Genomic DNA, 27,788 nt, shown 5'->3' with positions numbered 1-27,788 from the left:
CAATGACTGAAACAAAAGATATAAGCTGTAGTTTCGCCCAGGACAGTCCTGATTTTTCAGATCTACGATCAAAAACAGACCAATTTTGACCATACAGTCTTCTATTCAGACATTGTTTATCTGAGACGATTCCTTTTTATATTTATAACGATAGGGTGTTGATTAAAGGGATTTGGCTGTTATTTCTAGCAGTTCGAGTGACCACGTGAAAACTCTTGTACATGAGTCAAGGCGACAAGATTTCGATTCAAGCTTGTAGTTATTTCATTTTGTTTAATAACCTCGGACTTTTTCGGTTTCATCTTCACCTTCTCCTGTGAAAGGCATGCAAGCCACACGATCTCATTTCCTGCTCACTTTTTTTTTTATATATATAAGAAATTAGTTGCTCCATCGTCATCACGCCACCTCTTCTCCGCCACTGTCACCTCCATGACGATCATAACCTCCAACACTACCACCGAAACCACTACTACTACTACAACCACTAACACCACAAAAAATGCAACCACGCCACCGCCTACTGTGTTTAGTTCCCTTTGCATTCTGGGTTCAAATTCCACCGAGGTCATCTTAGCCTTTTATTTTTCTAAGACTGATAAAACAAAGTACCAGTCATATGCTAGCGTTGATTAAATCTTCCACTCATGTTGTTGTAATCGTCATTCATATGTGGTGGGGATTGTTGTGTGGCTGTAGAGTTGCTATTGTTGACGATGTCCTTCATATTCCCACATTGTTGCTGTTATTCCTGGCTGCTACTATGCCTGTCTCGCGGCGGCTGATGATGATGATGCTGTGGTGGTAGTGGTAGTGGTGGCGGCGGTAGTAGTTTAGCTCTAAGTCCTGCGTCAGCAAAAGTTATCACATCACTTATTGTTTGTTCATTCGCATAAATACTCCATCTTCCCTCGTGATTAGCTTGGTATGTGGTTGTGAGAAGAGGAATCTAGTTTTCAGGACTGGCCCTTCGTCTCAGAGATGTCTACAGACCGTCAACCAAATTGCAAGTACCTTGTTTTTTCTTCTACCCGACCTCTCTAAGGTCTGAAGTAACAATCACTGATGACGACCAATAAGCCTGAAACACGTTCGGTGTTGTCTAAGTGCTGTTAAACGTCAGATTAAACTCCCTAATTGTGTTTAATATTTAATAAATTTTAATTAAAGTCTCGGGGTCGACTCCCCTGCCTTTCTTGGTCAGAGTTTATTATTGAGGTAAACTTTTTCTTTCATCATTAACAGTGTAGATTTAGCGTGATTTAACTCACTTCATTAATCCATGTTATTATTACAAGCAAGGATGTTCCCATTGTGACATAGTGTATCTAGGACTACATTAGACATTTGCGTCAAAGATGTAAAACTAAAATTGGGTGGGGGTTCTTTCAGAAATCGTAATTCCCTTTGTAAAAAAATAAAAATCAATAAGTAAAAAAAAAAAAGGCAATTCTATGCCCCTTTCTTTCCAGGTGAGGTAATGTAATAAGATTTCGTTTTTGGATTTGGTTTGCAAGATTCTTTATATGAGTTCGTGTGTTGAAGCATATTCTGTTGTGTCTGGGGAGAATCATTTTGTTTTTGTGCCTTATAATCTAACACACTCATCGGTAAAATTTCCACTTTTTCCTTATTTTTATTTTCCTAAAATTTTCGTTGCGTCTTGCAACCTTTTCAATAGAGAGTCAAAACTATTGAAAAGGTTGCAAGACGCAACGAAATTTTTAGGAAAATAAAAATAAGGAAAAAGTGAAAATTTTACCGATGAGTGTGTTAGATTATAAGGCACAAAAAGAAAATGACTCTCCCCAGACACAACAGACTGTAATAAGAGCTGTTCTTAAAAAACTCCATCCTATATTATCTAACTTGTCCATCGTTATTTTTTTTTTTTTTGAGGCAGTGTCATTTGAAGAGGGTTAATATCTAGATCTGCACCCTTGAAGAGTGTCTGGTTGATATTTCTAGGAGGTCGAGCGAACACACAGAATGTTCCATGACACCCATTGTCTTCTTTCTTTCTAATCTCTTGTCAATGTGGTATCATGCAGAATGGACACTGTCTTTGCCCAGCATTCTTACCACTCCCTACTGTGAAGCCATACCGCACGCGCGCGCGCGCGTGCAAGGGAGAGACAGACAGACAGAGAATGGACAAACACATTTGGCGATGAAAAATATTGTCCTTGATAAGTTCGTAGGGTGTTGGATTTTAAGAATCTGGACTGGTCCGAGCACTCATTTAGTGTTCGTCTATTCTACACTTATACTAACAGAAATAAATTAATATAGATTGATAGATACATAGAATACATACATTCCGTTATTCTTTATTGCTATGCCAGATGTTTAATGTGCATATACACAGGTGTAGTCATACAAACATATTTACGTTATATGTTTTTGTAATAGCATAATTGCATGCACATGTATGTGCATTCATTACAGATTTGCTGATTTGTGCTGTATCGTGCATAAAATATTATTCGATAGAGATTTGACTTGCTTGTTGTAGTGATGACGAGCCCTCAATTAACTCGTAGAATATTTAATTGATTTTTAAAACGTTTCATATCAGAACGTAAATATGATCCTCGATACGGAATTTTTATTTTTATTTATTTTTCCTGTTTTGAAAAAAATATTTCCAAGACTGTGCAATAACGAAACTTTACATCTTTTGGTTTCCAGGACTGAAATTGTTTCTTACGTACTAAATGTAGTGTGCCTGTCTCGGTTGCTGCTGCTGACACACACACTTGTTTGGTCATTAGCATTAATTAATTAGTTGTTAACATTACGGAACTGTGATGTGACGAACGGGATGTGGAGACAAGTTTTCTATCATGAGTTGGCATGTTTGCTGTGTGTGATCCTATCATGACGTCACTTGTGATGATAGTGGTGATGCTTGTATCCTGGTAGTGGATGGCGATGACGGCCGGGGTTACTTTTTATATTTTCAATTATTTAATCCCTCAATCAGTTTCTGGGATGTATTTAGTCTGTTATAGGGGTTGAGTTTAAGTGAATTATCGGGTGGGCCTAATTTAATTATTGGGGCAGATTTATTCAACTACAGGGTGGGTTCGGCCAGTTATAGGGATAAGTTCAGTGAATAATAGAGGTAGATTTAGTCAAATGGAGTAGGGTACTTAATTATAGGGGTGGGTTTGGTCATTTATAGAGGTAGGTTTAGTCATTTACAGATGTGAGAGGGTTTAATCAATGATAAGGGTAGGGCTGAGTTTGGTCGATTATGAGGGTGGGTGAGTCAATAATGGGTAGAATTAGTTACTGGGGTGGGTTTAGTCAATAACAGGGGTAGATTTAGTTACTGGGGTGGGTTTAGTCAATAACAGGTGCAGATTTAGTCAGTCACTAAGGTCGATTTAGACAATAACAAAGCTAGATTTAGTTATTGGGGTAGATTTTTAAAATTCTGTTTTTCTCTCAAACGATGTCACTTCTTATTACTATATGTGTGTGTCGTCAAAATTAATGGCAGTTTATTAACTATAGAGAATAGCACATCTGTTCAGAAAAATTGAATTTTAAATTCTTTTCTAATTTTGGAAATATCGTCATCTCAATCACTTACTTTGTTTGTGTTTGTGTGAAGTTAAATGTTATGTTTCTTGTTTTATATAGGAAACTGTGAAAGCTTTTGGCTTTGTGGTTAGGGCATTTGGCTTATGACCATAAGATTGAGAGTTCTATATCCAGTAGTGAGTTATGTTGTTAAGCAAGACACTTTATTTCACATTGCTCCAAGCCACTCAGCTGGCAAAAAATGAGTAGTACCTGTATTGCAAAGGCCCAGCCTTGTCACATTCTGTCTCACATTGACTTTCCTAGAGAACTACATTAAGGTACATGTGTCTGTGGAATGCTCAGCCACTTGCATGTTAATTTCATGAACAGGCTGGAACACTTGTCATAACCAACAGAGTTCCCATCACATTGGGAACTGTGCTTTGTTGGTACTAAAAGAGTATATCAGAGCTAAAGTGAGTTTCCGCCTGTAACGCAATTGTTATTTCCCCACATAATTTCTGGCCTTTGCCTTTCATCCTTTTAGGTTGATAAAATAAATGCCAGTGGAGCATTGGGGTTGATGTTATCAACCAGCGCCTGTCCCTAAAATAATTTGAGGCCTTGAGCCTATGGTGGAAAGGTTTGTTATTATTCTAAGGCAGCAAAGCTGGCAGAATCATTAGCATGCTGGGCAAAATGCTTTGTGGCATTTTGTCCATCTTCATGTTCTGAGTTTAAATTCCACTGAGGTCAGCTTTGCCTCTTCCAGGGGTCAACAAAATAAGTACCAGCTGAGCATGGGGGTGGGGGAGCAATGTAATCATTTACCACCCACCCTCGCCCTCTGAAATTGCTGGCCTTGTGCAAAAATTTGAAAGCATTATTTTTATTATTATTTCTTTCTTCAATCTTGTTTCCATTTCTTGCCAAGTGCCTTTCCGACACACCAGGCATAGAAACTCATTCTATACATTGATAAACTATTAAAATAAACACACCAAATTATTAATTTATAAAATCAGATAAAGTTATGTTGAAAAAGACTTATTTACATGGAAAGTAATTATTCTCACAGAGACAATGCATTTCTTAATATGTATGACATACCAGTTAGAAAAAAAAATCTTTTGCACTTCTTGCAGGGATGGTAAGCTAAGGATCATTCTTAATTTTAAATTCCTCTTTTGAGCATTCTTAGAGTTCCTAGAATCATTAGTATTTTTATCAACTTGAGATGCCACATTTTTTTCAATTTCAATCAGCAAATCTTTATATTTTCTAAGCTTATCAGAGTTTTTTGTCAAGACATTTTGATCACAAAAGATACTCATGTCAATCTATAAACAGACTTTATTATTTTGGTCTTTTGCTATAATATCTGCTTTATTAGCTTTTTTGGTTCTGTCTGTATGTGCTGGAAAGTCCCAAAGAATTGTGACATTTTCACCTTTAGTTACAGCCTCAAGTTGATGGTTATACCACTTGTGAACAGTTTTTGTTTTATCATACCAACATATTAACCAGTATAGATATTGGCCAATTCTGTAGTGGTTAAGAGTGTGGGGTACTAACCCCAAGAGTCCGGGTTCGATTCCAAGCAGTGACCTGAATAATAATAATAATAATAATAATAATATCGAAAAGTACCTTAGGAATGAGAACCCAGGTTTGAAATTTCTCCAAGACACCTGATGAAGGCTGGCGGGTATATCAGCCGAAACATTGTGTTAACAACAAACAAGATGAGGACAAATATCTGTCAAATGTAAATAATCTGTCATATCTTCATTTATATTCGACTGGTGCTAAAACTTTATATCCAAAGATTAGGTGGTTCACCTTCAGTTTCATCATTGCAGAATTGACACTTTGGATTTACTCCATATTTCATCATAATTGCTTGGTAGTTCTGAGTCAATACGCTTTGATCTTGAGCAGCTAAGATAAGGTCTCCTCTCTCTGCCTTTGCAATGCAGAGGTTTCTGATTATTATTATTATTATTATTATTATTATTATTGTTATTATTATTGATATTTATTATTTTTTGATGGTGAGCTGGCAGCACATTATCACAAGACAAACTGCTTAGCAGCAGCATTTCTTCCAGCTATTTACACTCTGAGTTCAAATTCTGAATAGACAAGGTATATACCTGAATGGTTAAGGGTGTGAAGCAGCTACACAAATATAAAATAATTGTGAGCTACTGACCTCATTCATTAAATATGTAAACCCTTCCTCTCTGTCACTTGTATTGTGTTGTATACATAGAAATTACATGTCCCGCCTTACCTGATTAAAGCAGTGACAACCTACCTCCAGGTCATGAATAAATTAATGAATATCAAAGCTAGATTAATGATTATCAAAGCTTTTGTCTTCATGGTGCCCCAGAGATCAAGTAACAACAAGAGCACTCAGAGAGTGCAAACCTACACCAAGGCAACATCAGCGTCCTCTCAACGATTAGCCAGAGATGATTTTTAAAATGAGAATATCTGAAATAAACTTGACTGCTCTCACAAATGAGAATAGTAAAAATTAGCCCTACTGCTCTCAAAAATTAAGTAAAAGAAAACGGAAAAATAATCCAGATTCCTTGTCTGGTACCTATTCGATCCCAAAATCTAATAAGTTTGTGCCAGTCATGAGGCCAAACATCCCTGAAAGTTTCATCTGAAACCATCCAGCATTTCTTGAGATACTTCTGCCTTTGCTAAGGCAGAGGTAATAATTACCAACACACTTTGCCTGGGTGGTTAAAAAAACTGAAATAGTTAACCCTTTTGATACTACCCCACCTTGATTTAATGATACATACTTCCAGTTCTAAAGTAATCAAAATTTCTCGTTAATTTATGTTCTAAACACCAAATTAGTTATGACAAAATTATTTTACTAAATTTTTATTTTCAAAATTAATTGAAACAGAGCTAAAACTAAAGGAAAATAATAAGCTATGCTTACTTTATTATACTGTAATTCTTTGATTGTCTTAGGTGTTACATTTCAAATCCACCCATGATAGGTTAAAATCTGCAAAGTAGAAACAGTAAAGTACCATATATTTTTTATTGTTATTATTTTTATAATTTGTATATATTTATTTTATTATAAATGCAAAACAACACCACAGAGGAATCAATGTAAGCTTAAATAATAAACTGCAATATGGCGATAGATAACTATACTTCATTATTTTATTACTTGTATATAAGAGAATTATAAATAGCATGTTATTCAAGACACTTACTCAAGCATGAGTATGAATTTGTTAAAGTCATACATTTTCATCATCTTTGTTTTAAGAAAGTCTTTTCCATGCTTGCCTGAATCAAACAAGATTTGTTGAGACAGATTTTCTAGTCAGATGCCCCTTCTGTAACCAACTCTTGTTTGTAAGCAAATAAATATTTCTCCATGGTCAGTGTTATAATGTGGATCCCTGCCCACTTGTATGTTATTGCCAACACTAATATTTTTATCGCCACTGTTATGTTGTGGCGGTATTCTGCATCTTATTATCTTTGTCTCATCTATCGTGCTACTGCAGATAGCTCCACAAGACGACTTTGTAATGTCTACCTTGACGGTAACTCAAACTTGTATATATATCACTTAACTGACACTGACTCCAACTGAGAACTCATGCAATGACTCTTCTACTACTAACTCCTACAACAACTGACTGTCTGACTTTATAGTGGCTGGGTCATACCACTTTGTCACATGGGAAGGGAGTACGATTTTCACTACAACAGTTAAACATGTTTTTCATGGAAGACAGGAAATACCAAGTGCACTGCTTGTACGTCAACAGGGCTCATTTACAATTATTGTGCAATGTCAAGACTACACACACATATTTGCATTTATATGATGGGCTTCTTGTTTGTCTACCAAATCCACTCACAAGGCTTTGGTCAACCTAAGGCTGTAGCAGAAATCCTCTGCCCAAGGTGCTATACAGTAGGACAGAACCTGGAACTACATGGTTGAGAAGAAAACTTTTTAACAACACAACCATGCCTGTACCTAGATTATATTTTTTTACATTCACTGACGCACCATTTACAAACCACTGGACAAGGTGGTCACTAAGCTGTCTATAAACTACAGTAAAATATTTGGCCCTGTAAATTAGACCTGAAACATGATAGAACATATTTTCCACAATGTCCCATGATGTGATGTATTTATCTCCCCTTTGTTTCACCTCTTCATTTCTCTCCTTATCTATGAATTCATGTATTTTATGCTGATAACCACCTACATATATGTTTGTGTGTGTTTTGTCAATGTTAATGACTCTACTGAGAAAAATTCTTTACCGTTTATTCTACAGTCTGTCTGATGTATTCTAGTGGAAGGATTTTCAGAATCCGAAGACTAAATGAGGTTGACGGAAGATCCCAAGATTTCATTTTAGGTAAGAATTAATATCTTTATAGAAATATTTGTATTTTATATATACATGCACACACACACACACACACACTTTCTCTCTCCCTCTGTCTCTATCTATCTATCAAGTATATATATATATATATCCACCTTATCCACCTAGTGGTTTATCCCTAAATATACATATATATATATATCATCATCATCATCGTTTAACGTCCACTTTCCATGCTAACATGGGTTGGACGGTTTGACTAAAGGCTGGCAAACCAGATGGCTGCACCAGACTCCAGTCTTGATCTGGCAGAGTTTCTACAGCTGGATACCCTTCCTAATGCCAACCACTCCGAGAGTGTAGTGGGTGCTTTTACATGCCACTGGCACGGGGGCCAGTCAGGTGGTACTGGCAACGACCTCGCTCGAATCTTTTACACATGCAAACGGCACAGGTGCCAGTAAGGCGATGCTGGTAACGATCCCATCGAATGGTGCCTCTTACATGCCACGGGCACATAAGCCAGTTAGCCGCTCTGGCAACGATCACGCTTGGATGGTGCTCATAGCACCCTACTAGCATGGGGCACTAGTGCCAGTAAGGCGATGCTGGTAACGATCACACTTGAATGGTGCCTTTTATGTGCCACTGGCACGGAAGCCGGTTAGCTGCTCTGTCAACGATCGCGCTCGTATGGTGCTCGTGCCCGTCATCAAATTTCACTTTGATTTTGATTTTGATTTCACTTGCCTCAACAGGTCTTCGCAAGCAGAGCTTAGTGTCCAAAGAAGGAAAAGGTACGCACAAGTGGGGTGGTTACACCCCTGGCATAGGCCACGAGGTTATGGTCTCATTTGGCTTGCCGGGTCTTCTCAAGCACAGCATATTTCCAAAGGTCTCGGTCACTAGTCATTTCCTTGGTGAGGCCTAAAGTTTGAAAGTCGTGCTTCACCACTTCATCCCAGGTCTTTCTGGATCTACCTCTTCCACAGGTTCCCTCAACTGCTAGGGTGTGGCACTTTTTCACACAGCTATCCTCATCCATTCTCACTACATGTCCATACCAGTGCAGTCATCTCTCTTGCACACCACATCTGATGCTTCTTAGGTCCAACTTTTCTCTCAAGGTACTCTGTCGAGTATGCACACTGACATTACACATCCATCAGACTATATATATATAACATCTACGTGTGTGTGTGTGTGTACCCTTATCTCAACATCACTTAATTGTTGTAAACAATATCATTCGTTTTCAAAGTTCCATGAAAAATATGTCTTGCCACGGGAAAACATTATCCTGGTCGATAACAAATGAAAGTTGGCAACAAGGAGAGCACCAAGCTGTATAAAACCTGTCTCAACAAATTCCATTTTACCCATACAAACATGGAAAAGTGGATATTAAATAATTGTGATGATTTGCTCTTATCAACTACTCTTCTTCATCTATTACATACAAAATCCTTCTTCTGTATCACTTTGGCTATTGCAGTAGTGTCCTGTTTTCTTTGCTGCAAGCCAAAACTTTTCACTTTACCAGATTTACTTCAAGACATATTGATTCCATTGCTTTCTTCCACATTTGGAATTTTCTTTTAACCTTCAGCAAATTCATCTCTAATATTAGGTCACCAGTGTGTAACAATAACAAATTTTAAACTGTTCTGGCCTGGAGTAGTATAACTGAGAGGAAGGCCTTGAGAAATGAAACCTGATGGGCCCCTATACTTATTAAATTTCTCGCTAAACCCTTGCCAACTCTCACTTGTTGACACCATCTCTGTACATTAGATGGCTCCCAGAAGCCATCTAATCTGCACCCACTTCCCTTAGTATCACAGGCCTTCTACCAAGTCAATGAATGTTAAATGTAGTCGCTTGTTTTTTGTTCTTCTCTAATTTGTCGCACAAACTGCATTTCGTCTAAGCTAATACTCTTCCACTGGACATGATATTTTCAATATCTCACCAACTATCCTTAATGGTCCACCTGCTTTCCTCTCTTCATATTTGAGGGTTGAGAAAACCCCATCTCCTAACCCTTTAGCATTTAAACGAGCCATATCTGGCCTAAATATTCTACCTGTTTAATGTTATTCAGACTGGCCAGATCCAGCATCTCATGTCTACCCTTCAATGTTATTCAAAAGATATGCAATCACATCATTGAAATCTCAAAGTTATAACACCATGCATGAGTAATTCAAAACAATATGAATAAATAAGTATTACATTTGACAAAGCAATTTGAATGCTAAAAGGTTCAAATTGCTTACTTTGTGCCTAAATCAGAAACATAGTGGTGAGCTGGCTGAATCATTAGAGTATCAGACAAAATGCCTGTTGCTTTTGGCTTTTTAAATTTTGAGTTCAAATCCCACAATGGTCAATTTTGCTTTTAAAGTACCAGTCAAGTACGAAGATCAAAAGTATTAATTAACTTCTTTTCAAAATTGCTGGCCTAAATTAAAAACCATCATTATTGAATGAGAGAGCAGTGCAAGCCATCATAGTGACACTGGAGTAAAACATGTGAAGCCCAGTATACCCTTCATGACTATTCGTCTGATAAGGGTACACCAGGCACATGCATCACAACCATATATGCATGACACTGTGATCTCATATCAAGATAAACAGTACATGACCTTGCAGGTGGGGCCCAGTTAGAATTTTCTTCAGGTCAAGTAGCCTATTCCACCCAAGAGGTCCCTGAATAAGAGTTGTTTAAGGATGATGAAGGAAACACCCATGTTTCCAAAGGTGAATTATTCAAATCCCAAAGAATTCTCAGCACATGGCTATGATGCTCCCCCACTGCTTCTACTCATGATCAGAGATGCACATATCGTCAGCCACTAAGGGACATGTTCAACCAGTTACGGTCAAACAGCTGACAAGCAAATCTGTGGTATTGAGCAGAATATTTACTGTAGCCCTTCTTTTATACCAAGACAAAACAATGTGGTGTTGTTGTTGTTATTATTATTATAGGTGGTGATTTGACAGAATTGAGTGTAAAAATTCTTTATAATATTTAATAATGGCTCTTTATGCTCTAGGGTCAGTAAAGTACCAGCCAAATATTGGGGGTCAGTGTAGTTGACCAGTCCCTCCCCTAAAATCACTCATCTTGTATCTAAATTAGAAATTATTGTTATTACTTATTAAGGCTGCAAGATGGCAGAATCGTTAGCACAACAGGCGAAATTCTTAGCAGTATTTCATCTGTCTTCATGTTCTGAGTTCAAATACTGTGACGGTCAACTTTGCCTTTTATTCTTTCGGGGTCAATAAATTAAGAACTAGTGAAACACTGGGGTCGATGTAATCGACTCATCCCCTCCCCCAAAATGACTGCCCTTATGGCAAAATTTGAGACCATTGTTGTTATTATTATTATTATTATTATTATTATTACTTTAGGTGCAGCCATGGCTGTGTGGTAAGAATCTTTCTTCCCAACCACATGGTTCCAGGTTCAGTCCCACTGCAGGACACCTTGGACTAAAATCCTTCAACGCAGTGCTCCAGCATGGCCAGAGTCAAATGACTGAAATGAATAAAAAAATTAAATAATTATTATTTTTTAAGGTGGTGAGCTGGCAGAACCCTTAGCATGCCAGGTAAAATGCTTAGCGGCTTTCCATCTGTCCACCAATACTTTGCCTTTTGTCCTTCTGGGGCCAATGAAATAAGTCCCAGTTGAGGACAGGGGGGTCGATGTAATCACCAACCCCCTCCCCTCAGAAAATTGAGGCCTTATGCCTGGAGTAGAAAGATTATTATTATTATATTATTCAACATTTGATAGTTTCAGGCAGATTTCGGCTGCACCACCTGCTACTCCTCCATGTTGCTGGGGGGTATGTGCAGCATTGTGTGTTCTTTTTTGTTGTTGCAGGGAGGACAAACTCTTCCTGGTATTGTGTTGCATCCGTTTCTTTTGTTATGGGAGTACATGTTGTGGGTGATGTTTTTTATCATTATTATTATTATTATTATTGTTGTTGTTGTCTCTTTGTTTCTAGCTGTCTTTGCTGCTACCGAGTGTGTCACGTGAGCTAGAATGCCAGACAGAATGGCTACAGAGTGTCACAGTAACATTGCCTGCAGTTCTTCAACTGTGCACGAAGTAAATGTCAAACAATTGTTTAATCTCTTGGACAATAATGATCTGGCTGTGGTCAGTCAAACCCGACAGCTTATACAAGAAAACCTGCATACAAGTGAGTTATTCACCTCTCCCTCTTTCTCTCTCCTCCTTTCTCTCTCTCTCTCTCCTCCTCTCTCTCTCTCTCTCTACTTTGTTCTTGTACACTATTACTGTTATTGCACATGTTTTGCATTTCAACAGTTTCTTTGATCTGTTAGTTTGGTGTGCATGGCTGCTGCAGTTGTGACTATAGTGGTTGTATGGTAGCTTTAGAATTAATTGTAAAGAAGCTTGAGTAATAGTGTGGTTGTTATAGTGGTTAAGTGTGGTTGCTGTAGTAGTTGATGATAGAAAATATATTCCAATACTGTGCACATGTGTAGAAATAAATATTCTTTTATTAATTTAACTTTTTAGGTCTATTGCCATCTTCATATTCCATAAGAAGAAACAAGTTTTTACAACAGTAATCCCAAACAATGTCTCCAAAGTGCTGGGAATGCAGGGAAACTGCATGCGGCTATTGGCAACACTGTTGTGTTTTGTCCTGCATGCTCCTTGCTGCCACACTCAAGTGCGTTTCAGTTCCAATCTGTATCAGTCTCTTAGGCAGCATTTCAGGTGTTGTGCCAAGTCCACCAATAACCACAGGAAAAATTGTTGTTTTACTTTCCTGCAGACTCCTCAACTCCCTGGCCAGATCCTGATATTTCTGGTATTTTTTCAATTTCTTTTGTATCAACTCTGTTACCATAGGGAATTGCAAAATCTATGATCTTCCACTCTTTGTATATTTTGTCCTCTATAATCATATCTGGTCTTCTTGCTTTAGTTGTAAGACCAAGCAATTGAAGTAAATAGACCAGAGGTCATCATGTCAAGGGCACTAGAGGTAAGATCTGCAAATCAATTGACATTAATATACAGAAACATTGCCAGATCAGATTGGAGCCTGGTGCAGTCTCCTGGCTTGCCAGTCCTCAGTCAAACCGTCCAAGCCATGCCAGCATGGAAAGGACATTAAATGATGATGATGATACCATCAGATAAATATATATTGATGAAAATGTTTCAAAAGCCAAGTCAATACAAATTGAATTATATTCATACAATTCTACACTTATGATTTTATGTATATAGAAGTGGCTGTGTGGTGAGTAGCTTGCTTCCCAATCACATAGTTCCGGGTTCAGTCCCACTGCGTGGCACCTTGGGCAAGTATCTTGTACTATAGCCTTGGGCTGACCAAAGTCTTGTCAGTGGATCTAGTAGACAGAAACTGAAAGAAGCCCGTCATATATATATATATATATTATATTAAATTAGAGATAAAACCACTATTAGGCAAATCAAACAATGAAAAACTTAAGCCAATACATAAAATTAATTAATTTATATTATTTTAAATATATATCAAAAGTATTAAAAGTTTAATAAAAGATAATGATATATATGTGTGTGTGTGTGTGTGTGTGTTTGTCCTCCCACCATCGCTTAACAACCAATGTTGGTGTGTTTACGTCCCCATAATTCTGGGGTCGATTTGTTTGACTAAAGGCAGTGCCCCAGCGTGGCCGCAGTCAAATGACTGAAACAAATAAAAGAATATGTATAGGCACAGGTATGGCTGTATGCTTAAGAAGTTTGCTTCCAAACCACATGGTTGCAGGCTCAGTTCACAACATTGCACCTTAGGTAATCTCTTCTGCTGCAGCCTTAGACCAACCAAGGCCTTGTCAGTAGATTTTCTTAACAAAAACTAAAAGAAGCCTGTCGTGTGTGTGTGTGTTTTCTTGTCTTGACACCACTTGATAATTGTAAACAAGCATCACTGTTACAAAAGCAGTGTCATTTGTGAAAATGCGTCCGTCCATGGGGAAATATTATGTTACTTGGAAACAGGAAAATTAGCAACAGGAAGTGCATCCTGCTGTAGAAAACCTACCAAAACAAAATTCCATCTACCCCATGCAAACATAGGAGAATGGACGTTAAAACAATGCTTATGATGATGTATCATTTTATTTCAGCCAAAGAATCCTGGATGGTATCAGGTCTACTTGACTACTACCTCAGTACACATTCTGATGAGGCTCTTAAGATGTTGTCTGCCATTAACAAACAACATGAAAAGGTCAGTACTAGCTTCTCTGGTTGCAATAATGGTTGTTAAGGAGCTCTATTCTACCTGTTATTCTAATAACTATCTTACCATGTTGTATTGTTATGTGACATAAATATATTAATACCACTTGATAATATCATGTGGCAATAAGATGCCATCATATTCTAAATGTTATTCTATCAATCACTATTATCTTGCCATGTAGGAAAATTCTTACATGATATTGATGCTTTATTGTATGTTAATGACATCCTTCCATTTGGTATGGTTACTAGGCTGTATTGTTATCACATGGCTTAGATATTTCACCATGTGATATTGTTACCATATGATATTGATGGGACATAGCAGATATTGACATTCTGCCATATCTCATGTGGTATTGTTATTTCTATTTTCCATATGTTAACATGTATGTTCTACTGCTGCCTGATTCTTTACCATATGGCTGTGCTGTTGATCTCACTAAAGGTATTGCTGGACAAGCTACATGAGAGTATGAAATTCCCAGACCACCGCTTGCCAATTCTTAGAATTGTACTGTATGCTGTCGGTGAAGAACCACAATGGCTCTACCAGATTGGAAACGCAAATCTTTTCTATGACATCATCAAGTGTGTTAAGGTTAGTTTTACTTCCTTTTTTCCCCTTTATCCATTTCAATGTTGTACAAGACATATCAAATGTAGATCAAAGAAGAGATTTACAGACATATTCCACCCATCTTTACTTGATTGCTCAATGCAGGGTAAGCTTTGCTGTCCTCTTCTACTATGCTGACCAACAATCCATATTGGATGTTATATTTTGAAGACTTCCACTCCCTAATAAAGGACAAAGGTCATTTAACTACATTGATGTTATTGGTAGAGACAGACAGCATGAAATTGAGAATCTATTGAAGCTAATGGGGAATCCTGGTATGGAACTGTGAAATGCATCTCGGTTGTGGCTTCTTGAAGAAGAAAACATATCCCCAAGCTGAATTTATTCATTTCTCCAGTAAAGTTCTAAGCCATTGTGTCACTACTGCATTGATGATCAAACCAATCAAAGCATAGGGTATAGATTAATATTGTTTACAGTATATATATATATATATATATATATATATATATATATTATATATACATGCCTTAAACAAGGTTAATAGTACAGATGTATATTTTTGCCTTTAATAAAGATGAGGGAGATCAATGATAAGATATGTTGCTTGTATATATATATATATAATATATATATATATATATACATGCCTTAAACAAGGTTAATAGTACAGATGTATATTTTTGCCTTTAATAAAGATGAGGGAGATCAATGATAAGATATGTTGCTTGTATATATATATATATATAATATATATATATACACACACATTCTAAAGATGAAGTGAATAGTGTAGATATAAATATTATTTACAATATACACACTATATTTATATAGAAGTAATTTATGTACAAACATCAAAAAATATATCCATGATAATTAAGAGCTTGTTAAACTCTAATACAATAAATCCAGGTGAAACAAATTTGCATTTTTATACAGAATCATGGGTGGATGTTGTCTACCTTGACTTTGCTAAGGCTTTCAACTCTGTGCCACACAAAAGGCTTATGGTGAAACTCTCTGCAATGGGTGTGGGGGATGACCTTTTTAACTGGTTGAAATCCTTCATCCTCAGCCGAAAGGAGGTAGTCACAGTTCTAGGACAGCACTCTACACCATATGAGATGTCATCGGGTGTACCACAGGGATCTGTCCTTGGTCCCCTCCTGTTTGTGGCATACATTAATGACATAGATGCCAATTTAAAGAATGCCACAGTATTGAAATATGCAGACGACATCAAGCTGTACCTTGAAATCAAGAGGACTGATCCTGATGTCTACAACTCTTTCCTGCAATCAGACCTAGACGCAATGGATCACAGACTGGCAACTGAAACTGGCTGTGGACAAGTGTACCACCATGCATTTTGGGAGAAAAAACCCTGCGTCCACATACTCCCTCCACAACACTGATATCAAGAAATCCTCTTGCGAGCGTGACCTAGGCATCACTGTCAGCAGTGATTTGCGTTGGACAAAGCATATCTCTAAAATTGTCAAGAAGGCCGAGGGTGTCTTGGCATCACTCAGCAAGACTTTTGTTAGCCGCTCTCCAGCCATCTATTTAAAACTGTATACAGCTATGGTACGACCACACTTGGAATTCGCATCATCAGTTTGGAATCCCTATCTTGCTCAGAACATTGACCTCCTGGAATCTGTCCAGAGACGTGCAACCAAACGCATACCCTCCATCAGACACCTACCATATTCTGAGCGCCTTGTTTCCCTGGGCATGGATTCACTGAAGCTCCGGCGTCTAGCGACGGACTTGGTAAACACCCACAAGGTTATCAACCACCTCACCAACAACAACACTGAACACCTTTTTGATCTCCATGTGTCTAACACACGTGGACATGCCTACAAAGTCAGAAAACAGCACAGCTCCCATGACTTTCGGAAACATTTTTTCACGCTCAGGGTTGCTGAAGCGTGGAATAAACTGCCTGCATCAGTTGTTGACTGCCATGACACTGCATCCTTTAAGGCCCTCATGCTTCCCGAAATCCGTCGAAACTACACCTGATTATATATACACTTTAGATGAGTTGTAGTGCACCTGAGCACTGTACACAATTATTATTATTATTATTATTAAAATGATCCTTTAGAGCATGTTTAGGATAAAAAGCAGAAAAGTCTAAATTTTTTAAACATAGGTCATAATTTAATTGTGCACAACAGGTGTGTCATTAACAATAAACATCGTTAATTACAAAATCTCATAATTACCAAATTAAGATATATAATTTAAACTTATTTATAAGTGACGTTGACTCTAATTAAGAGTAATGTGTTAATCAGGAACCATTAATATAACACATAAATGATTTAGATAAACATTGCTTTTAAATTAATTAGTTATGCATGTTAATTATGGAATTAATGATGTTTATTGTTAATGAAATAGCTGGAGCACAATTAAATTATGAATTGTATGTGAATGCTCTAAAATATTGTTTTAGCCAATGTATGTATACACTGTGGTGATGTGGTTATAATATAATCTTAACAATTCATCTTTGACATTAAGACATAGAATTACAGCTTTATCATCTAAGATACATGTGTGTGTGTGTCCTGCATTATTTCCTCTAATTATGTGTCATGGTACAAATAGAAAATAATTGACAGGGAAGGCTTAAACGTTTTTGTTTAGCTCTTGGTCTGATTTTATTCAGCAAATTTATAATCATTGACATTCCAGTTGTGATCATCTTGTCTTATTTTAAAACATAGTGTTAATAGGGTGCATGATCTAATGTATCCTGTTTTAAGATAGCTGGGTATAAAGAGAAAAATACTGGGTCACTTAGCCTGCTGTTGCTAGCAGGCTGAGTGACCCAGTAGCATGTCCCTCATCAGTTTGACTGAAAGTGTTAGTCATATGTGACATATCAGAGTAGATTATCAACAAGGATTACAAAGGACTGTGGTGTGTCTATAAGAAACACAGATTTATTTTTTGCTTTTTAAATCTCATTGATTTGTTTTTAATTATTTAAGTTTGTTTTTGTTTTTTTTTATTACAATATATTCCAACCATGTTTCTCACTACAGACCGACACCGATGTTCCTGTCTTGATGACTGGCTTAACCATTCTCTCCGCCCTCATGCCTGTCTTACCAAAACATACAATGCCATACCTTACAGACTTCTTTGAGATATTTGGCAGAGTTGCAGAGTTTACCTGTGAAAAGCCAGGTAAGATTTTGTCAGGCTTTTAGATTTACACATCTTTCTCCTGCCCTTCATGTAATATAGGGATTGTAGTGGAATTAGGGCACAAAATGTTATAGTATAAGATATACTGGGATTAGTGTTGGATATGGCTAAGGGCATTGCTGATGTTGTTATTTAGTCCAAGGTCAGCCCTAGTCAAAGCAGATCTTTGATCAAAGATGTTCTAATTATGACCAATCTGTATCTTTGTATATCAGGGATCTATTGTCCAATGAATCCTTCTTTATTTAAAAACAGTAGGGTTTTATAATTTGAGTAATTTTGGTTGTTTATTCTAATATGTCTCACTACCATGTAGATGGTTCCCTTGTTAGCTCATACATACATGTATGCATAAAACTGTTGATGTGATTTGAGGGAGATTCGGCTGCTCTTTATAATATGTTTAGTTATCTTGAAGAAGTTTCCCTTGTTACCTCTTACATATATAAAACTGTGGGTTGTGATTTGAGGGATATTTGACTGTTATTTCTGCTAGGTCTAGCTCTCATGGAGATGTCTCCCTTTTACATATATTCATAAACCAATGAGATGTGATTTGCAGTAGATTTGATGTACTTGCAATAAAATCAAAATATTTCTTTGTAAACTTCCTGTTGACTCTCAAATTTCCTTAATCCCTTTGCCTTTCATAATAGAATTCTTTCTTTGTCTTGCAGGAAGCGTTCCCAAAATCTTTGTTATACATTTGAAAGCAGCTCTGTATGCTTTTTTCTACCGTCTGTATGGAATGTATCCCTGTAATTTCTTGATTTTTCTCCGTAACTTTGCAAGACGAGAAGAGAACCGAAACATTTATAAGGCAATAGTGAAGGTAAATCAGAAAGTTTCAATTGAAATTTAGAAACATATTCCCTCTCCCAACCCCTTGGTTGTCCAGTGTGTGGCATCTTGGGCAAATGTTTTCTACTATAGCCCCAGGCGTGGGGGGATTTAATGGATGAAAGCTGAAAGAAGCCCATTGTGTGTGCGTGTGTACACTTCTACTTCTCTGTATCCTGTTGCTACAAGCAATGATGTTGCCATTTCCCCTATCAACAATCATCCACTGATATTGTGCATTCAAAGTTATGTGAAATAAGAGATCCCATACTTGAAAACCAAGTATGGGTTAACAACAGCAAAGGCATCAGGTTGTAAAACAAAACCTTAATAACATTTGCATCTAACCCATGCCAGTATGGAAAAAAGATGCAAAACAAACAAATATTTTCATCCTTTTTTTATATTTAATATGTATTTATTCTATCACAACTCTCGTCAATGTGTGAGTAGTGGCATCATTCAGAATAGTGACAGTCAATCATAAGCTTCAAACAAGTCAAATATACTCTAGTATAATGTATTGAGTACTTTTCTCACACACACACACACACATTTTATATATAATCATATATATAATATATATATAAAAACGTATCTTATACATAAACATGCATCTTTGGTAGACAAAAACTGAAAGAAGCCCATTTTGTGTGTGTGTGTATCTCTCCAGTTCCACCCAACCACTCCCACCTTCTCTTCTAAAAAGTGAGTAGTCATGTAACTCCTTTGCGGCAAGAAACCTGTTCTGCTCTGGTCCCTTCTTTCATACTTCAACACTTCATCTCCCAGCTTAAAGCTGCTGCTTCACTCGGGGTTCATTGTTTTACAAATTGCGTGGTAACCTCACTAGTGCTGGTAGCATAAAAAAGCACCCAGAAAACAGTATGGTTGATGTTTAGGACTGGCATCGAGCCATAGAAACCATGCCAAAGCAGACATTGGAGCATAGTGTGGTCGTTGGATCCATTGGATCTTTGTCAAACTGTCCTACCCATACCAACAGGGAACATGGACATTAAATGATGATGTCTTATATTTAAAATATATGTTTTGTATGTAAATATATGTTTTATATATAAATCTGTTTGTAGCCAATGCTGGAGAGAGTACGCTTTAACCCACTTCTTGTCACAGAATCAAAGGAAATGGAGACGGTATCCAGCCGGTAAGATGTTATGCTTTGTTTTCTTTTGTTTTTCTCTTCCTTTCAGATTTTCTCTCAATAGTTGTTGCTCTTGTCTTCATTAACAGCACATTAAAATATACTTTCTGTACCATTTTCCTTCAAAAGTACATTTTGTTTTATAATAGAATTCATTACAAAAATGGCACTTAACATTTTTATCATCTTTTCTAGCTTAACTTCCAGTGGTAGATATTTTGGTACAATTGGAGTTTTATTTGAATTTCAAATGCTGACAGGCTTCGTTTCACCTGCAAAGGGCGCTAGTTTCTTTTAGAGTTTAGCATTACCAACTAATGTTTGTTACTTGCACTTTTGCTATTTATAGCAGCAACCTATACTTCATTAGTACCTTTTTACTACTAGTGGAATGAATTCAGTAATAAACTGTACTGTCAGCTGGTACTTAGGTGCAGTTGGTGACATGTACCTTACATTATGTCTAGATTAAATGGATATAATAGGGAAGCTCATTCTCACACCAATTTTCGGAAATGTGGTATTAGTCATTAAGAGTTAGATATTTGAACCAACAATACAGTGCAATGCTGGTTACAGAAAATGAACACTGGACTATTCAGATAAAAGACCAATCGCATATAGATGAGGATAACCGTTTGTAGTTGATCTAAATATTATTTACAGACTTAACAAATCTTTACAAAGAGATATTACTTGTGAGTGAGTGGATTGAGGATTTCTTGCCATGTCTGATCCATCTTCCATTCCTCTCTGTCATCTTTGGCATTTTTAAGCTTTGGATAAGTACATCTTGTATCTTCTATCATAAGTCCATAGAAGTAGATTCTGGTGCATTCTTCAATTATCCCATCCATGATGTGTTTACATTAATCCTAATCTCCTGTTCATTTCAGTTGGCACAGTAAAGAAACACATGACATTCTAGCCAGCTGTACATCTCTCATCCTCGATCCTATCGAAGGCACTGTCTACAAAGATGAAGAAATTCCAGCATTGTTCTTTTATCAAAAACAAGGTCAACGTCCGTCGGTGGACCTGACAACGCAACCAAACAACAATATTGTTACTGGAAACTGTTCCTACAGAGATTCTTTTCTGTCTTCAGGAAGTCTTGGTAATTATTTTTCAACGTTACCTTTATTATCTCCCCTTCACTCCATTGAAGGACATTGTGGTTGTCTTTCCTTGAGTTACCTCATAGCAATAGATTCGAGTACAATGTAGATCAATTATATAACGCAAAAACACTCTTCTCCGTTGTGTTCGCCTCGAACCAGTGCTATCAAGTTTTTAGCCTACAGTCCAAGATGAAGTTCCAGAACGTAGTCTATAGAAAAACCATGTCAACAGAAGAATATTTAAAACAGTTTTTCCCAACCTTTAGTTTGGACCTGAGCTTGCCCTACAATGGGACTAAACCCCAAACCACATGATTGGAAAGTGTGTTGTGCTCTTGAACAAGACACTTTATTTCAGGTTGCTCTTGTTCACTCAGCTGTAGAAATGCGTTATCAGCTCACTGGTATCGGCCCTTTTACTTTTCCCTTTTAATAACATTGGTGGCATGGAGAGGGGAGGCTGGTATGTATGAACGACTGCTGGTCTTCCATAAACAACCTTGCTTGGACTTGTACCTCAGAGGGTAAATTTCTAGGTGTAATCCAATGGTCATTCATAACCATAGCAGGAGGGGGCTTTACTTTATGTGTGTGTGTGAGGCCTTTTTAATGCTAACCAGTTTACAGGGCGCATCCACAATACACTCTGAAAAGTGGTTGGTATGAGGAAGGGCACCCAGCCATAAAAACCAGACCAAAACACACAGGAGCTCAATACAATCCCCCAGCTTGGTGGGTCCTGTCAAACCATCCAAATCATATTAAGATGAAAGATGGACACTAAATGATGATGCATGTATACAAATGATATATGTTTTAATTAAATGGGTGTGTTTGAGCAATGTCATTGTGGGATCATTAAGTTAGGGTGGCAACTTCATCGACATTGGCATTGCTATGTTAAATGTAGTGACATGATGGCCTTAAATGGTCTGGAGTATTTAGCTATGATTTTTAACAGTCTGAGTTTAAATTCCACTGAGTTCACCTTTGCTTTTCATCTTTTCTGGGCTCAAAAAATATGTACCTGTCATAAACAATGATCAGTTCAAACAAGCTCACTTTTAAAGTGAGAGAATTTAAAACCAGTGTCAGAAATTTGTTATTAATGGAAATTAATGAAGGGAGTGGGGAAGAATAAAGTGGCAGAGATGGTAGTGTGCTGGACTAAAAGCTTTATAGTAGTATCTTGTTTCATTTCTCTCCATACTGGGATCAAATAGAATGGGGTGATTTGGACAGTGAACCTGTTTTGGGTATGTTTTTTTTTTCTCTCACACACACACACACACACATGTGCATACACAAGGAAATTCATACATAGATCAATAGACAGAAAAAGAGAGAGAAACGTTACATTCATTGAACTTGAATGACATGACACTTCCCCTTTGCTTGCAGTCAAAAATAGAGAAGGCACAGAAAGAACAAGAGAGACAAAATGTATTAAGCAAACCCAAATGCATCCCTTCATCATCATCATTGTTTAGCATCTGTTTTCCATGCTGGCATGGGTTGGGCAGTTTGAGGTCTGGAGAGCCAGTATCTGCCTCAAGCTCCAGTCTGATCTGGCAATGTTTCTACAGCTGGATGCCCTTCCTAACGCTAACCACTCCAAGAGTGTAATGGGTGCTTTTTACATGCCTTTATGCATAAAGAAAACTCACAAACACATAAACAATAGATTGAAAGAGAAGTGTCTGTGGCAATTGGAGCTCATTTGATACATTTTAGTCTCTCTCTCTCTCTCTCTTTCTTCTGCTCACAAAACCAAAATTTTAATTCACAGTTCTGTTTACCTTGTACAGAAACGCATTGTGATAAAAAAAATTTCCTTTTTGTCATTATTTCACCAACCATCATCATAAACATAAAGCAAAGCAGAAAGTTAAATGAAGTTTAGTAATTGAGATTACCTGTTAGTTCTGGAATAAAAATATCATTTTCATGATGCCAAAAGGTCCTGGAGGCAATACATCTGATGTTAAATAAATTCAGCATAAAATAAGCTGGACCAAAATAGCGATGCCAAACTCTCCCATATCTGAGATCAAACCACTTCCAGAGATTGTTTAACCCTTTTGTTCCTGTATTTATTTTGAGATGTTCTGTGTTTCTTTCAATTACTTTAAATATAACAAAGAATTTAGTAAAATAACTTAGTTATCATCCAGCTAGTGTTAGGAACATAAATTGTGACTAAGGTTTGGTGGAAGATTTCAATTCAAAACTTACGAAAACAAGACATTTGTATTCAGAGCTAGAGCTACTTTCAGCCTGGTTGGTAACAAAATGGTTAAGTAACTATCAATATTATTATCAATTTTTTTATGCAACAATATATTCTGTGTTTTCTGATTTGAGTAACTAAATATTTCCCTTTGTCTTTTCTTCTTGTAGATTTGAACTTGTCAGCCCTTTGTCAGCCATTGAAAGGGGATGTTTTAACCCCAGACGCCATGCTTTGGTGGAGTCCTTCATTGGATGCCCACCTTTCTACCCCACCCATGTCCCAAGGAAATTCTGCAGCACCCAGCAAAGGAAACACCCCAATTTTAAATTCATGTGAAGTAGATACCCAAAATACAAGTACGTATTTTAAACACTATCAACTAACAGGAAATTATTATTGACTGATCTTAGTCAAATACATTAGTGATCTCTCCACTTAGTCAGACTGGACTGACTGTCTTGCTATTCAGAAATAAATTGCTAGTCATTTTGTAACAGCCTTTCTTAAGATTCTAGTTTTCACTCTTTAAACATCTCCATTGCATATTCATTTCTAATTTTTATATGTAAACTTTTAACCTCGTCTTTACATTGTATATTTACAATATTTATGCATACACTTTACATTTGCAGCACATATTTATTTGAATGATTGATCACTAGCCACGAAACCTTTTTTATTTTCTCTCTCTGCTTATTTCTGTGTTCCTTTCTGTTGAAGAGCTTGAAACGTAAAAGACTTTCTCACTTTCCAAGCATCAAACTAATACATCTGTTAGTCGTTTACACACCTATCTTCATCTTTTGTTTTGTTGTTTTTTTTGTAAATTCCAAGTATATAAAGATGTAGTTAATAGACACAGCTCCCATGACTTTCGGAAACATTTTTTCACGCTGAGAGTTGCTGAGGCATGGAACAAACTCCCGGCATCAGTTGTTAGTTGTCGGAGCACTGCATCCTTCAAAACTTCCATGCTTCCTGAGATTCGCCAACACTACACCTGATTTTCTCCCCTCCATACACACACAAGCATGTATCTGACTCATACATTGTTCGCTTTCCAGACATTTCTACATTACTGCATGTACTTTATATGCACTTTCTGACAAGTTGTGGTGCACCTGAGCACTGTATACAATAATTTCATTATTATTATATACACACACACTGTTAACTACATCTTTATAAATATTGGTGGCATGTAAAAAGTACCATTCAAGCGTGATTGTTGCTAGTGCTGCCTCACTGGCTCTCATGCCAGTGGCAAGTAAAAAGCACCATTCGAGCGTGGTTGTTACCAGTGCCACCTGACCGGCTCTCATGCTGGTGGCATGTAAAAAGCACCATTTGAGTGTGGTCATTGTTGTCAGTGCTGCCTGACTGGCTCTTGTGCTGGTGGCACATAAAAAGCACCATTCAAGTGTGGTCAATGCCAGTACCGCCTGACTGGCCCTCGTGCCAATGGCACCTAAAAAGCACCCACTACACTCTCAGAGTGGTTGGCGTTATGAAGGGCATCCAGCTGTGGAAATTTTGCCAGATCAGATTGGAGCCTGGTGCAGCCTCCTGGCTTGCCAGCCCTCAGCCAGACCGTCCAACCCATGCCAGCATGGAAAGCAGACGTTAAACGATGATGATTGAAAGTACATGCTGTACTCTTTGAAGCATATCTAATAGTCAAATAATGTTGGTCTTCAATTCTAGTTTGGGATTTAGTAGATATGCAGGAGTGAGACGCATAATGAAGATTGGTGACCGGAGTCATTAAAAGTGTAAATACACTACTTAAACGAAGTTATTAATCTGGAAAATTATGGTTTTGATAACAAGTGAAAGATGATGCTCCAGTGTAGCTTTAGCTGTGATGCCTTTAATAAACTGAAGAATTAAAAAACCATTTCAAAAATTATAGACTTTGAACCAACTTTGGTCATATTACTTTTTACTGCGTATCTGCAATTTGAAATAAGATGTAAATGTGGTTTTAGATGTATGTTTCCGGCATTGATTAAGGTTTAGGAGAGATCATGTTGAAAAGGTTGTTGATGAAAGTCAAAAAGAAAAGGAAAATGTTTTATCACTCAACAATGAAATTAATTAGTTATGATTAACATATGTAATGGTGTGAGTAATATATAATTAAAATGACACTCAAAATTCATTGGCTTTAATGATAATTCTTGACAATAACAGCAAGGGAGACTACTTCAAAATTCAAATTGTTTAAAAATTTAATGTAATGTAGTGGAGACTGAGTGTTATCATAGGGAAGTATGGTGACAACTCTGAACATGTTTCAATCTTATTAGACCTTTTCTGTGAAGTGTACGCAGAGCAGTATTTACTAGACTCACCATGACAATAAATATTTGAGTAAAAAGCAAATTTCTAATTATTTTAGCCCCAAGTCAACTTTGAACCACTAGACCTATAATCAAAAGTATACCAACTATTACATTTCAATCTTTATTCCAGTGTGTTTGAGCCTACATTATTTAATATTTCTCCATTCTTTATGATACTGGGGTGTTCTCTGTAAAATAAACGAAATGAATTTTAAAATATTCGGTGTAAATGGCAGGGAAACCCAACGAAGTTGGAATCCCTATATGACAAATTTGTCAAGTTTTGTAGACAAAACTCACATTGGAAACTCACTGCCTTAAGTAAAAAAAAAAAATTCAAATTTAATGTAAAGCAAATTTAAGTATATATTTTTTCATAATTAGTATGGTGTAGCTGAGTTTCATTAGCAATTTTTACTAATTACATCTTAATTCTTTTTATCTCCAGATCACCATTCTTGTTCGAAAATGGCTTCTTGTGATATGGAGGTAAGTGTATTGCCTACTGATGATGCTGCCCTCCTATTTAGTTCTAAATATTTACAACCACCAGCAACACCATTATCTTTATCATCATGAATTTATAAACATTGTTTTTAGAAACAGTTCTAAAAACCAATGGAAAGCACTCACCTTGTGACAGCATGTTAATCAGAGCATGGCTGAAGATTTTGTAATTGGGATTCCTTAAATGTGCCAAATTCTTGACAAAGGATTAACTAAAACAATTTTGGGAGTCAAAAGGATGCTTGATTCTGTTCTATTTGTATCATGTGAAAGGTAACCTATGAACTCATATGCTGGTAATCCTTACCCTCCACAGAGTTTATCCAGTATCTCCTGGCATGAAGAGGTTAAAGGAAAAGCCTCTCAAATCTTGCCGGGGTTTCTAATTTACTAATTTAGCTAATGTGGTTAATTCTATGTTTGAGATAATTGTGAAAAGTTGATAGAAAATGACTGCAGAATTGAATTAGCAAAATAGATATTATATCTACCCTGAAAGACACAGTAATGCAATGTTCTCTGTATCCCTGGGTATTCAGCCCTAACATCTCAACAACTCCCCTCTGACCATTGTCAGGAATAGCATATTTGGTTCGTCAACTTGCTTATCTGGGGAATGTTACCTGTTATAGAAAAACATCTCATCTGGAGAGAAACATCTTTTATCTACTGAACTCCATAGCACCAGAGCTAAACAAAGAAATAAAGTCTCTCATAGCTTGAGCAGACAAATAACTTGATCTCTTTACTCTCAACCTTTCACAGAGGACACAGCTCAAGCCTGCCGTTATTTAGGTCAATGTTTCTCAGACCATTTTAGTCCTATCTTGAGAAACGTCATTTTTATGCTAAATATCAGCTGCCCCACTTGCTACAGTTTACCTCATTGAGAAAAAAAATTATCTATAATTCTCTTTAAGAAAATCCTTCAGATGATTTACAAAGAACTTATTGCCAAACTATATAAACATCTAAATTTTCAGAATTGTTTAATTGTTGTCCCATATAAAATTGTGGAATGGTCAGAAACATTGTTGCTGAGTGCTAATGTATCTGTATTGTTGGATATTTTATAGAGGCCATCGCAAAACACGAAAGTGACCCCTGTATCTTGCTGCTCCAGTCCAATAGAGGAAAGAAAAGCTCCTGAAATATCAATGCAGTCTTTACACAGCTTTGTTGACACATTCGTTAGCCAGGATCCATCAGGTTTGTATCTGAAATACATCAGAACAACTCTTCATTAACGGATTTTTAACATCACACTGTGGCTTTCCATTCTTCTGACTTAGCAGTTTGTTTCACATAATTTTCACTTTTATCAGAATTATTGACTACAACAACAACAAAAAAATTACTTAATGTTTTATTTCTGCTTTCTCAATTTTTCAGTTTTCTCAATTTTTAAAACCAGAAATTGATACCATTTCCATGTAAATCATTTTGTAATAGCTAATTCTTGTTAACCCTTCTGTTACCATATTTATTTTGAGATGCTTTGTGTTTTTTTCAACTA

The 27,788-nt window shown here is 36.8% G+C and overlaps 1 protein-coding gene across 3 annotated transcripts in view; it reads left to right on the top strand.

Annotated features, from left to right (window-relative positions):
• The window catches only part of LOC115215552 (hamartin), a 58,780-nt gene that overhangs the window by 20,176 nt on the left and 10,816 nt on the right, over positions 1 to 27,788 (top strand). For all 3 annotated transcript variants that reach the window (XM_029784745.2, XM_029784747.2, XM_029784746.2), the window contains exons 2-12: positions 7,884 to 7,967; positions 11,972 to 12,169; positions 14,127 to 14,230; positions 14,693 to 14,845; positions 17,896 to 18,040; positions 18,739 to 18,893; positions 19,996 to 20,069; positions 20,963 to 21,183; positions 23,588 to 23,776; positions 26,214 to 26,254; positions 27,349 to 27,481. In XM_029784745.2, coding sequence (XP_029640605.1) covers positions 12,010 to 12,169; positions 14,127 to 14,230; positions 14,693 to 14,845; positions 17,896 to 18,040; positions 18,739 to 18,893; positions 19,996 to 20,069; positions 20,963 to 21,183; positions 23,588 to 23,776; positions 26,214 to 26,254; positions 27,349 to 27,481 — 1,375 coding nt within the window. In that variant the 5' untranslated portion in view covers positions 7,884 to 7,967; positions 11,972 to 12,009. The remainder of the gene's footprint in view (positions 1 to 7,883; positions 7,968 to 11,971; positions 12,170 to 14,126; positions 14,231 to 14,692; positions 14,846 to 17,895; positions 18,041 to 18,738; positions 18,894 to 19,995; positions 20,070 to 20,962; positions 21,184 to 23,587; positions 23,777 to 26,213; positions 26,255 to 27,348; positions 27,482 to 27,788) is intronic.

The sequence above is a fragment of the Octopus sinensis genome, linkage group LG9, assembly GCF_006345805.1.
Source record: "Octopus sinensis linkage group LG9, ASM634580v1, whole genome shotgun sequence".
In the NCBI taxonomy this organism is placed as follows: Eukaryota; Metazoa; Mollusca; class Cephalopoda; order Octopoda; family Octopodidae; genus Octopus; species Octopus sinensis.
This window is presented reverse-complemented; position numbering and strand designations above follow the sequence as displayed.